The sequence below is a fragment of the Marmota flaviventris genome, chromosome 6 (genome assembly GCF_047511675.1).
Source record: "Marmota flaviventris isolate mMarFla1 chromosome 6, mMarFla1.hap1, whole genome shotgun sequence".
Taxonomy (NCBI): domain Eukaryota; kingdom Metazoa; phylum Chordata; class Mammalia; order Rodentia; family Sciuridae; genus Marmota; species Marmota flaviventris.
The window spans coordinates 89,693,980-89,707,601 of record NC_092503.1 but is presented as its reverse complement, the minus strand read 5'-3'; the positions used below and the strand labels follow the sequence as shown (position 1 = coordinate 89,707,601).

Genomic DNA, 13,622 nt, shown 5'->3' with positions numbered 1-13,622 from the left:
GATGATTTTTGATTTCTACTTCTACCCATAACCACTATCCCAGTCCAGCCTTAATGAAAATTTTCTTTGATCCCAAGAAGTGTCCCTTAATAGTGTCAGAATAGCAGCCTTGGATGCATGGAAGAGACCAGGAAGGCATGGTTAACTCCCAAAGGGAGTGAGAACCAGGCACCCTCACCAAGCCACTCCTCCCTATTCAGTGCGCCCCAACTGCACTGATATTCTTGTCTGGATTTAATATGTGATAAAAATAATGTTTCAATTTTGAAAAGGAAAAATTTCAATTCTCCTTCTGTGCTTCTGTTTTTTCACATGGGTAAATAAGACTAATAGTCATCTCTAGATCATAGGTAGTTGGGGAAGATTGATTCTGGGTATGAAAGACTGTAAAAGACTCAATGAATGTTAAAAGGATTAATATTATTAATGATGGAAATTATCTAAGTAAAGCATTTAACTTAAGGGAAAAGGGAAGTATGAATCATTCTGCAAAGGATACAAGGAAGGAGACTAAGAAAGGAAAATGTACACAAGAAAATGGCCTGGGTATTTGGTGGAGGCCTAAGAGAGAATGATTTTCTAAGGACCTGAGGAAAGTATTTTTGAGAAAGAAAAAGTCAGAGGTGCTCCAGGGAAGGTTCAGTGAGTAAAGACTGAGGTGAGTGTGGTAGGCCTGATGGGCATCACTAGTGAGGAGAAGACAGCTTATGAAAAAAACTGGGGCTGACATAGATTGCCTACTAATCTATCTGCCAAGCAAAGCTTCCATGTGTTGGAGTCAAGTCACCAGTGTGTTTTTATCAGAACTCAGAGTAAATCAGGGGAAGAATACTTTCTTGAACAATTCAAGGTAACAAGGAAAACACTTGGAAAGTCAAAAGGAAGGCTATTGAAGAATTGAAATTTTGGGGTTCAGCCCTGCTGATAACCTCCACCAGCTCCCTCACCTTGGGTGAGTCTCATTTTGGCTTTGGCATTCTCATCTATGAAGGAAATGAAATAGGTGACCTTTGATGATACTTTCAACTTTAATATGCTCGCTTGTTTAAATCATTCAGCTTGTCTTAGGTCATTACAAAAAACTGCAATTTCAATACTTAATGCATCCAATTGCATTTTTTTTCACCTACTAATAGTTATAAGTTAAATTACAGAATTCACAAATTCTGAAGTACAATTGGATCAGTAGAATTTTTATTGTCATGGATTAAATAAGACACTATTTCCAAAGGAAGACATTTCTCCCAGGAAGTCGCATGCTTATATTTACTTAGGGACTTTAGTAGTAATAGTGGTAGTGGTTATTACAGTAGTTGTGGTGCTGGGAATTGAACCCAGGGCATTGCACATTCTGGGCAAGCACTCTGCCACTAAGCTATGTCCCCGGCCCTACTTATTGTTTCTTAGGTCCTCATTTATCAAGGTATTTATATAAATACTATAAATCATCATTTCATGATTTGGGTGTTTTTCCATTATAATATATTTGTTATAGATCTGTTCTTAAAATTCCTTTTAACTTTCTTATTCTATAATTATTTGAAATTTCAAATATAATTAAAAAATCAAATTGATTTATTCTTATAAAAGCACAACTGGTATTTTTTGTTCTTGGATGAAGAAATAAAAACATATTTTTGAACTTTATGTTAATTGATTCTTAACACTTATTAATAATTCTAATATGGCTTTTGGTATATTGTAAATCGCTTTATTGTATAACATCCTAAAATATTATAAAAAATTGGAAAGATTTTTTTTTTCATTCTTGAATGTGTTCAATTTGGAGATAAACCCAAGTGACTTTTTCATAGAAGCCTACACAGTAAGAAATTTCAAAGGAAGCATGAAGATTTTGTAGATAGTGAAATAAAACCTGGTGATTTTTTGTTTATGTCTCTAACATTTCAGAAAGCAATCTACTTTAAAGAACATGAAAGAGGTGCACAGTGAGAGAGATGCATTTGAGGATTGTTTATTGCCAATATTTAAAAAAATAAACACTGCTGACATTCAAGGCCCTCTGTTTTAAATTGCAGCACCTTATGAAATATGCCCAGAGGATTATCTGATGTCGATGGTGTGGAAAAGGACTCCAGCAGGCGATTTGGCATTCAATCAATGCCCACTGAATGCCACAGGTACAGTAAGATGACCCGCCCAAATCCAAATGAAGATTGCTATCCAACAACAGCATGCTGTGCTTGCTTATGAAGTCATACTTTTGTCCTGTATCCATAAATAAGTCTGTCCAATAAACAATTAATGAAACAATTTTAGTAAAGTGCTTCCTGAAAGGAGCCAAAAAAAGAGGCCCCCAAAATATTGCTGGTGCAGTGGTTTCTCAGTGTGACTCACAGGCATTAAAAAAATAACCCAAATAACAATTTCAAATGCATGTTTTTTAAAGCAAAAAATAGCGTAAGCCCAATTTTCAGCCAGTCTCCCAATTATACGATGCCTTCAAGCATCCTGTTATAAAGCTTCTCTCTGTTCTTTGTGACACACAGGCACCACTAGCAGACGCTGCTCTCTCAGTCTTCATGGAGTGGCCTTCTGGGAACAGCCAAGCTTTGCAAGATGCATATCAAATGAGTACAGACACTTGCAGCATTCAGTAGGTGCAAAGCCAGCTTTAGTACTTGCTCTGTTTATTTTTTGCTAATGATCATTGTGTGAGAATTTAACCTTCTGCTGTACAATCGAATCAGTAAAGTCTCTGAAAAAAATGTCTAATGGAAAAAGGGATGTGATAGAAAGCTAATTTTTTTGTAAGTTAGGGCTAAATTGTTTTATTCCTCAGGCTTGGGTTTGTATGGATCCTGCTATTTAAATGAAAGAATTCCTTGTCTAACGGGAAAAGGCCTAAGCAAAGTTGCTTTCCAGTTTTATGTGTAAGAATTAAACTATATATAATGAGTAATTCAAGTCTGTGTTAAATTCTATATAAGATCTATTTCAAAGCATCATACAATTTTAAAATTCTTTAACTTCTCAATGATTGGGAAATAACAAAGCTGTGTCACTGAGATGTCAAATTTCTTAAAGCAGTTTGAAATTAAGATGTAAAAACAAAATGACAATGTTGTTGCACCAGAGGAATTTAATTACTAGACAAAAATTGTGGGGCTCAAGTTTTCAAAGTGTAGTGCCTGTTACCCACACATCTTTAAACTATACAGAATGTGATACATGGATATTTTGAGAACAATTAAATTTTGCTTGGTATTTCATAAGGGCAAGTCATTCTCATTTTAGACACTATTGCCATTTCATCCTGACAGTTAGGAAGACCTCTATCCATTGGAATGGTACACATTGTGGGATACAGAATAAAATACCATTAAAAGCCAAATGGAAAGTTGAACTTTGGTAGGGATGATGTTTCTTTTAAGAGCCTTTATGTTTTGCTGTGCTTGTGTGTGTATGTGTGTGTGTGTGTGTGTGTGTGTGTGTGTGTTTTAATGTTCTGACTGTCAACACATATTCTTAAAAAAAAAACCCTGAAGGATATCTTGCTTGTGGATGGAGAAGAAGCTTATACAAAAACCACCCTTATCAATTGATGGAATCAGCATTTATCTATTTATCAGAAAAATAAAACAAATTTTAAAAAATCTAGAAATTTTATGCTGAGTAATATATTTATGTATGAAAACAAAAATTGAGTTGATAACTACATAGATCCTTATATCTCTCATTATAGATACATATATGTATATTAGAAAGTTATTATTTGGCTACCTAAAGCCTTATTTCCACTATAAGTATATGCTTACATATACTTATAAAAAACATATAATACAAATAAATTTATGTATTTCCTATATAGCCAAAAACTCATCAATTTAATTACTGATATGGTATACAAAGGTATTGAACAGTATTTAAATTTCATATTTTTAAAAATTTATTTGTTGTGTGGGTATATATATATATATATATATATATATATATATTTAGATAGATAAATAAATCCTCATTTTAATAAATAAATCCTCATTTATCAATAACTCATGTTGTTCTGTATCAGAATTATATATGAGCAAAATATTTTTATGAGTTTAATTTTAATGGATTTTATTTTCCCTGCATTTTAGACATTAGCATTTGTTTATTTTAGTCTAATTATATCTATATTCAGTTTTTTCTTAGTCATGATGGTAGATGGAACAATTTCAAGAATTAAGTAAATATAAGCCAATTCTTAGAAATTTGCAAGAATAAGAAAAATATCACATTTTTGCAGAAAAGTTTTATTTTTCTGAATCCAATGTTCTGTACCGAAATATGGAAATGAATTTGCATTCTGTGAATGTAGCTCATGATAATGAAGAGCCTTCAGTCTGTGAAGTAAAAGAAATAAGATTTCAAGTTACTTATCTTATAAAAACAATTCAGTTGATAAATAACTGACAATGTACATATGGCCTTGTTGGCATAGGTATAAAATCAGGTGTATTATTTTTAGAACACAAAGCATCTATGTGTTCATCTCCTACAAACCACCTGCTGGGAATTTTATTAATTAACTCCAATCTTCTTAAGAAGCTTCAACATGTGTGGTATTATTGCCTCAATATGCATAAAAAGAAACTAAAGATATACCTAGAGGGAATCCACCTAAGAGAGGTAAAGAGTGAAAGTTACACACCAGACACAATTGATCCAATGTCCAATCTCTTTTGTGGTGGCCATTCAACTCCTGAGTCTTTTTTCTTTTTCTTTTTCTTTTTTTTAATCATCTGCCCTAAACTCTGGGGCTGGAAGCCACATTTTCTGATTACATGTTCTCAGAAAAAGTCAAACGGTCTCACTCAAGTCTTAGTTTGCTATTTACAGAATGGAAGTCCTTCCTTCATTTTAGTATCTCTGGAAATATAGGGGAAAAACAGATGAGATACTATACATTTATTGTTTGTTTGTAAGAGCTGAGTAACTATATATAAGATATTGATAACTTTATGTATAGAAAATTCATTTGCATTTAAGTAGCCATTTCAATAAGAATGATATTTTAGAGTTTCACATATTGTGGACTTGAGCTATGCGTGTAGAAAAATATAGATACATTAATATAAAAAGATAGATAAGGAGGATGAGGGAAAGTGTAGATGTTATATATATTTTATACATGAATTATGTTTACCTACACATGTATGAGTGCTCACACACTTATACATGCATACATTAACAAATCTAGTGTTTGCCTAAGGATGATGATCTGCTTTACATGTTCATAGGAATATAGGATCAATCTGTGTCTTCAAAGATGTTTACCTCACACATTAGCCTCACTATCCATATCCTACAGAGTACACTTGAGATGGAAATGAGGTCAGCTTCCTTCCATACACCTACTCTTCTTGCTTCTTTAAGCTATGTTGTGTCTGACTGGCATAGCTGGATAATGCTTGTGATATAGAACAGTTGAGACTCCCACAAATCCAAAATTAGTTTGCAGACTATATTTTCTCCTTATCAGTTCAACATTTAATCCTTGAAGAATTTTACTTTTTAAAAAATTTTCTATGATCATAAAGCTCAATAAATTATTAAAATTACTTTTAAAAAATAATCTACTAAAGGTAATTATTTAAAATAAATAGACCTGTTACCAACTCTTTCACATAGAATATAATATATATACATATACACAGTTATAAAAACTGTAATTACAATGTGCTATTAAAAACATTTTTTAAAATATAAAGTCAGCAATCTTAAACATGTAGTTTGAGTTATTTGAGGGTAAGAACCATGTTTTGTCTTTATTGTTTTATTGCCTAACACAATGTTAAGTACAGACTAGATATTCTGTGGCTACGTGAATGATTTTGCTACTTTTCTTAGTGGTAGGATACTGGAACTAGAAAGCACTAAGAACATGATACACCAGAAGTATTGTTCATGAATTTATAAATGTTATCCTCCATGTGCAATTTCTGTAGCTGAAAAAATATCTAGAAATGTGGAGTGATTGATAATAACACCTTATGAAATTATTTAGTTATTACAGAACAATTTCTGTAAGCTCTCTCCTGTGAAGTTTGTTTGGAAACCTTATAAGATACAAAGTTAAACACTATGCTCCAAGTATTGCTTTTAAGAAAAGATAAGGCACAAACATGTGCACACTCTTTAGTAAAATTAGAAATATAGGAACAACATACTGAATGTTAAGTAGCATTATTGGACATTTCATATTTTCTACGTATTAATGTGTCTTTTGATACTGGGAATTTTTTAAATAATATACTAAATGAGGTAAAATAATTTTTAACCTATTGAGAAATAGTCACAGGATTCAGACAAATGAAGAATATCATTTTCTTTCACAAGTAAAACATGCTTTAATGAGAGTCAACTTAATAGCAGGAGAATAATTCTCAAATGCTTAAGAGAAGATGTCTTGTTGAACCACTGATATCAGTAATGTAAAGATCACAAATCACTTCTTTTTTTTTAATTTGTTCTAATTAGTTGTACATGACAGTAGAATGCATTTTGACACATTGTACACAAATGGAGCACAACTTCTCCTTCCTTTGGCTGTACTCTATGCAGAGTCACATCGGTAGTGTAATCATACATGTATATTGTAATAATGTCCCTCTTGCGGAAGCTTTCCCACCCCCACACTTTCTCCCCTCCCCTCACTTCTGTGTGCACAATCCACATTTTCTTCATTCTTCCCTACCTACCCCCCATTATGAATCAGCATCCACTTATCAGAGAGAACATTCGGCCTTTGGGATTGGCTTATTTCACTTAGTATGATATTCTCTAGTTCCATCCATTTACTTACAAATGCCATAACTTTATTCTTCTTTAAGGCTGAGTAATATTCTATTGTGTATATGTACCACATTTTTTTTTATCTATTCATCTGTTGAAGGACATCTAGGTTGGTTCCATAGTTTGGCTATTGTGAATTGAGCTGCTATAAACTTTGATTTGGCTATGTCACTGTAATATGCTGATTTTAAGTCCTTTGGACATAAATCAAGGGTCAGGTGGTGGTTCCATTCCAAGTTTTATGAGGAATCTCCATACTGCTTTCCATATTGGTTGCACCAATTTGCAGTCCCACCAGCAATGTATGAGTGTACCACACATCCTTGTCAACACTTATTATTGCTTGTAAGAATGCCATTTCTTATTGCTTATAAAATTATCATGAGAAATGATGGAATGCTGTGTCTAAATAGGCCAGGGTACCCCTCAGTTAAGCAGACCAACTTTGTCATTGGTGCACCTAGACAAAAACTCTCTCTTTTCCTCTTTCTCTCTTTCCTACACACATATGCACAGACATGCATCTGGAGAGAGAGGCTGTATAAAACTGACAAAATATGAGTGATGGGGAATGGAGAAAGGCTAAAGACATTGCACTAGTAGAAACTCATCCATACAGAAATTGGAAGAGCTAAGTATAAATGTTCTCCTTTGAGATGTTTCTTAAGGTCTCTGTTTCGGTTTTTCAAATCTTCACTAAATGAGCAAACACAAAAGTCAGAGTGATAATTCATCTAGTTTTTGAAAGTTTGACTTCATGGTAAGAGATATCAAAGAGCTGGAATCTTGGTTTAAGGACTTCATTACTCCTTTTATTGGTGGTTTTTGAGAAATAATGAGATAAAGATAGAGAGGGATTGAAATACAGAGACAGGAGACCAACAAAGATACTGAGACAGAGAGACAGTGAGAGAACAGAATAGATTTGATTTATTTTTCTTTTATATTTGCTATATCCCAGTGGAATTTTTATTCAATGATACAAAACTCCTCACATGTTATACTTTTTTAGCCATCAGCTCATTGCAAAAATGTTCAGCAAGTTGCCTGAAAGAGGGTAATATACTTTATTATTGAAACTTCATAGGGGAATAAAAATAATAGCCTTGGCAATTTTTCTTACAACAAATATTAAGATAAAAAGAGTGTAAGTCTTATTGTTTCTTTAATGAGCACAGAGAAATGACTGCTAAGGTCCAGCTGATTTGGAGAAGTAGAATATAGTTTTAATTTTGAAGTAGTCACTAATCAATTGGAGATTGGGAGCCTGAGAAATAGGAGTTACCTGTTCTATTTTTTTGGGGATGTGGTGTGGCTAAAACATGTATCTATATGTATGTTATTTCTACTTACACAGACCTCTTAGGAATGAATATGGAGACCCTTGTTTCAACAACTCAAGATAGACTATTCAATTCCCTTTATATTGACGTTGCCAACCTTCAAATCCTTTCTTCTAGAACTTAAATGATTGCCAAGCTCAGTAATGCCCAGGAAAGTTGAAGAACGTGCCTTGTTTTATAATGAGCAGAATCCTCTTAAGTTTATTCAGACCACATGTAAAAGTCTATAGCACATTTCAAAAATTCCTAATGTATTTTCTATTATATCTGAAAAATTGTTTTAATTTTTTTTAACTTCATATATTATTGGTTTGGGAAAGGGCTGTCAATTATTTTTCTGTAAGGATAACATAGTAAATATTGGAGACTTTTCATGACATATGGTGTTTGTCAAGACAATGGATTCTGCTTTGTAGCATGAGAACAGCTATAAACAATAAATAAATAAATGGGAATGACTGTGTTTTTGTAAAACTTTATATAAAAACCAGGCAATGAACTGAATTTGGCCTTTAGACAGTATTTCATTGGCTTCTGGTCTAAAATATAAGTTTTTTGTTGTTTATTTGTTTTGTTTTTCTTTAAAGATTACAGTTCCTTCGAAATTTTCCCTCAAGGCCTGGAAAAGTCTATTTTATCCCCCTTTCCATCTATTTTCTTCAGCATTTTAACCATTTTCAGTGTTCATAATATTTTCTCTCCTGATTGCACATCTAGTAATTTTTTTACTGAATGTCAGACACTGTATAAAACAAAAGTAGATCATGTTAATGGCTACCAGAAACCATCCCCTTTCCTTAGTTATTCAGATACTTGGAGGGATTGAAACTTCAGTTCATTCAGGGATTGATTTTGGACAGGATTATTTTGAAGTTTCAAGAAGTCTGTGTGTTAATAAGCTATCAGTTACTATGACAAAATACCAGAGTTGATAAACTTAAAAAGAGGAAAAGATTATTTTGGCTTACAGTTTCAGTCCATGGTTGGTTGAACCACTGCTTCGGGATCTGTGATGAGGCTGTTCATCATTGTGAGAGAGCAGGGAGGAGGAATGTGCTCATCTCAACTGTGACTGTGGGAAGTGAAAGAGATGAAGGAATTGGGGGTACCAATATCACCTTCCAGGCCACATCCCCAGTGACCTAATATCCTACCACTATGCCTAACCTCTTAGATGTTCCACCAGCTCCTAGAACACTGTAAACTAGGGAAGAAGCCTTTAAGACACAGGCCTGTGGAGGACACTTAACCAAACCATAGCAAACAATGTCTTAAAGTCTCTTTCCTAAGAAAGGATGGAAAGCCTGAGGGTACCCACCCTGTTAGCCTTGAGAAACTGGAAAACTCAGCTCTATTCTTCAGAAATGCCTAGATCTGGATCCAGTTATCTGCCACAACAAATTCAAATCCACCAAATGTCCTCAGAGGAAGACCTGCTGGGGCTTAAATTTGCATTCTTCCCTTCAGTCTTTGTTTCCAAAGACTAGCAAAGAAGGAGAAAATTATACTTCTGCATTTTAAAAGTCTTCCTCCTAACTTTTCAGCTTCCTACATAAATTAAGAGCTAGCAGGATTAAAGCCTCTCAAATTTCCAATAGATTTTTCCAGCTCAAGCGAACAAAGAACTGCAGTTTCTCTTGCTGCCCCAGAAGTTCTCTAACTGGGCCACACTTGTCCTCAGGTTTTGTCCAGCTTTAACAAAAGTTCCTAAGTTGAGGAGAGAAAAGTGTTTTTGTTTTGTTTTTTTCTTAATTGATAGATTTATGAAAAATATGGACAAATGGTCCTGTGATTAAATGTTATTGTAGTTGGGTGCAGACTTCATAAAACATAATTGTAAGGGACTCTTCTCAGATATTCTCTGGACAAGAGTAAAAATGTAAACAGATATGATTGACAATACAGTGCCATTTTAGACATGAAATTTTTGACTTACATAAGAGAATATCTCTACTTTGTGTAAATTTAGTTCATATCATTTTCACTGTATTAGTCCTCCTGGGTGCCCTTAAAAGGTTGTTTTTTTTTTTTTTTTTTTGTAATGTATGTGGGTTTTTTCTATTTGAGGAAGCAAAAGCATTGGTTTTTACATGAATTAGACAATCTACCAAACTAGTAAATGTCAACTATATTACAAACAAGAAAAAAAAATCTTTAGTCACATGATTGTATTTCCTAGAGAATTTAAGAAATGCAATTATAGATGTATAAATTAAATAACTCTACTAGTTATACGGATTTTTTTTTCCTTTTCTACCTCAGAAAGTATTTCTGATTAGATTTAGAAAATCCCAAGAGATATTTAACCTATTATCGGAGTATAGAATTACTGTGCCTTGGAGAAGAAATGTTAGAGTCAGTTATAGGCATTGAAATTTATTGAATTGGAACTTAATTCATAAGATGATTTGATATAATATACTTGTGCAGAGAATTATAGTTAGGCTAATACCAAAGAAAAAATTACCAAGGAAAGTGTATTGTTATTCCATATTTTTTAATACATCTATTCATCTATCCATTTATTCATTCTACAAATGTTCACTGAGATTTAACTGTACCAAGCACAGTGCAAGAACTTGGAGTTACAACTTGAACTCTCAACAAATACAAAATAAAGTTGGCAGGGCAAGAGATAAAATAGTCACAAATTGTGATATACAGGAATTAATTCACAGGGTGATAAAATAGGGGAAAATGTTGGAAACCTAGATTTTAATAAAATGGTGGAGTCTTTACAAGAAAATTATATTTTAAACTCTGACCTAAAATATGAGATGAACTGGACATGTAAATAGTGGAGAGGCCAAGTTTATCAGTAGATGAGAATACAAACCATGTAGAAGAAATAACATTTGGAGAGATTTTGAGGTCTTTAAGGAAGGGAAAGTAGATCACTGAGCAGAGGTGGTAAGCAAGAGAATGTCCTGAGATGAAGTTAGAGAACTAAGTATGGAAAACATCATGCTGTGCCTCAAGGCTCTTACTAGGAGTCTGGAGTTTATTCTAAGTGCAATAGGAAGCTATTGAGAGCAGAGAAGTGATGTGATGCAATCTAATTAAAGAGGGTCCTATGGCTGTTCTGTGGAGACTGGGCTGTAGGGCAGGAATAGAAGCTGTGAAACCTGCTGCAGTAATCCATGAGATGTGGTGGTTAACATTATTAAAGTTTAGTGATCACTTTTGGAGTATTGTAATGCCACTTTCTAAGGTGAAGAAGGCAGAACCACAAGGAATAATTTGGGGTAGGTATAATTGGGGGTTAAAGAAGGTTTTTATGAAGTAGGGAGAGTGTAATTGGATATGAAAGTCAGAAGCTTAGATTCCAAGCCTGGGCCAGAAACAATTTTATAAGTCATCAATATGAAGAGGAAAAGATGAGAAAGTGATGGAAGACTTCATAGCGGTTTATTTCTAGGTTTTGATGATGAATGAGAGCCAAAGAATGGATAGTAATTAAAAGAAGATGCAAGGTCCAAAGAGGTTTTTGTGTTTGTTCGTGGGGTTTTATTTTTTGTTTGTTTTAAATGGGAAATATTAGAACAGTCTTGCATGTTAAAAGAAATGATCCAGTTAAAAAAATAAATGGTAAAAATTTAGAAGAAAAACAAGAAAATTAAAGATAATGAAAGGATGAAAAAGGAGCCATAATCTATAACAGAAGTGAAAAAATAAAGTCTTTGATAGGAGAAGAGATACTTGCTACATTATAACCAGAGGGAAAAAACGATGGGGAAGATGAATACAGAGGATCAGCTTAGCGAGATTTGTCTGGGAAAGATTATGGGTTTTTCATCTGGCAGACTTCTTTTTTGCCATTAAGTACGAGGCAGGATCATTAGGTAAGAGTGAAGATTTAGAGGAGACAGGTGTCTTTTTAGGAAAGAAGAAAAGATTTGAAATAGTAATTTGCAGGGTGTTGAAAATAAGCCTATTAGAAAAATATAATAGTATTATCAAGTTGCATTGGGTACAGTCTGAGATTTGAAGAGAAGAATTTAGAGTCTACCTAGTTAGTCTCGTTATAATTTTTATCCAGGAAAGTTGAACTACTTGGGCAGGGTCAAAGAGGGCATTCTTGCTATTCGGAAAAATTAAAGAAAAAAAATTATTTTGAAGACCAAAAGTATCAGTAGTACCTACCTGAGCACTTATTAGAAAAGTATAATCTCTGTCCCTATCCCAGATCTACCTGATCAGAATCTGCATTTTGAATATTACCCTTTGTGATTCATTTGCAGATTAAGCTTTAAAATCACCATGGTGGGTTTTATCTAGGGTTGCACTTTTGGTTGATGAATGCACTGGAATTAGAGAGGACAAAGAAATGAAATGATTAATGGTCAACTCCATACTATAATAAGACATACCAGAATCATAGATGATATTTTATCTTCCTCTCCTGAGGGAATTGTACTTCTTCACTCCATTGAAGTTAGGTATACTTATGTGGCTGATTCTGGTCATTTGGTTTTGCATAGACGTGATCTTTGTCATGTCTAGTCTGAGGATATCATTACCAATGCATGATCATTTATCCTTCATCACCTCAAGTCTTTGAATGACTGTGATAGAGCGAGGCTTCCAGAAGATGATGGGCTCCATATGTAACATAAGAAATAAACCTCTCCTGTTTCAGGTGTTAAGATTTTGGAGCTATTTGTCATCGCAGCATAACTTCTATTTAGATTCTTGCTGTTTAATGCTCTATCCCTAGACCCCAAAACACTCCAGTAATGGAAATAGAATTTAGAAAACTTAGAGAAAAACTGAGTCAGTTGGTGCTCTGCCTCCCATTGGGGAGATTCTTGACATTTTTGGTTCCAGTATGGGACAACTCTATTGCTTTGAGCTCATGGGGCATGTTCTAGTTCTATCCCATTAATGGAAATATTTATTTACTTACTTATTTGTTGTAATCAATTATAAGTGACAGTAGAAAGTTCTTCGGTTCATTGTACACAAATGGAGCAGAAATGTTCACTTCTCTGGTTGTGAATGAAGTAGCCACACCATTTGTGCAATCATATATGTACCTAGGGTAATGTTGTCTGTCTCATTCCATTGTCTTGTATTCCCCTTTCCCCCTCTCCTTTGCCCCATCCAAAGTTCCTCACCCCCCAATATGGATTACTATCCACTCGTCAAAGAAAACATTCAGCCTTTGGGTTTTTGAGATTGACTTATTTCGCTTAGGTTGATATTCTCCAACTCCATCCATTTACCTGAAAAGGCCATAATTTTATTCTCTTTTAATGCTGAGTAATATTCCATTGTGTATATGTACCACAGTTTCTTTATCCATTCATCTATTGAAGGGCATTTAGGTTGCTTCCACAGTTTAGCTATTGTGAATTGGGCTGCTATAAACATTGAAGTGGCTGAGTCACTGTAGTATGCTCTTTTTAAGTCTTTAGGGTGTAGACTGAAGAGTGGTAGAGCTGGGTCACATGGTGGTTCCATTCCAAGTTTTCTAAGTAA

General features: G+C 33.9%; 1 protein-coding gene across 1 annotated transcript in view; it reads left to right on the top strand.

Annotated features, from left to right (window-relative positions):
• Positions 1-13,622, top strand: part of Adgrb3 (adhesion G protein-coupled receptor B3) — a 687,882-nt gene that overhangs the window by 310,854 nt on the left and 363,406 nt on the right. Inside the window, exons 7-8 of the mRNA XM_071613277.1 lie at positions 2,040-2,141; positions 2,511-2,617. Of these exons, the coding sequence (XP_071469378.1) occupies positions 2,040-2,141; positions 2,511-2,617 (209 nt within the window). The remainder of the gene's footprint in view (positions 1-2,039; positions 2,142-2,510; positions 2,618-13,622) is intronic.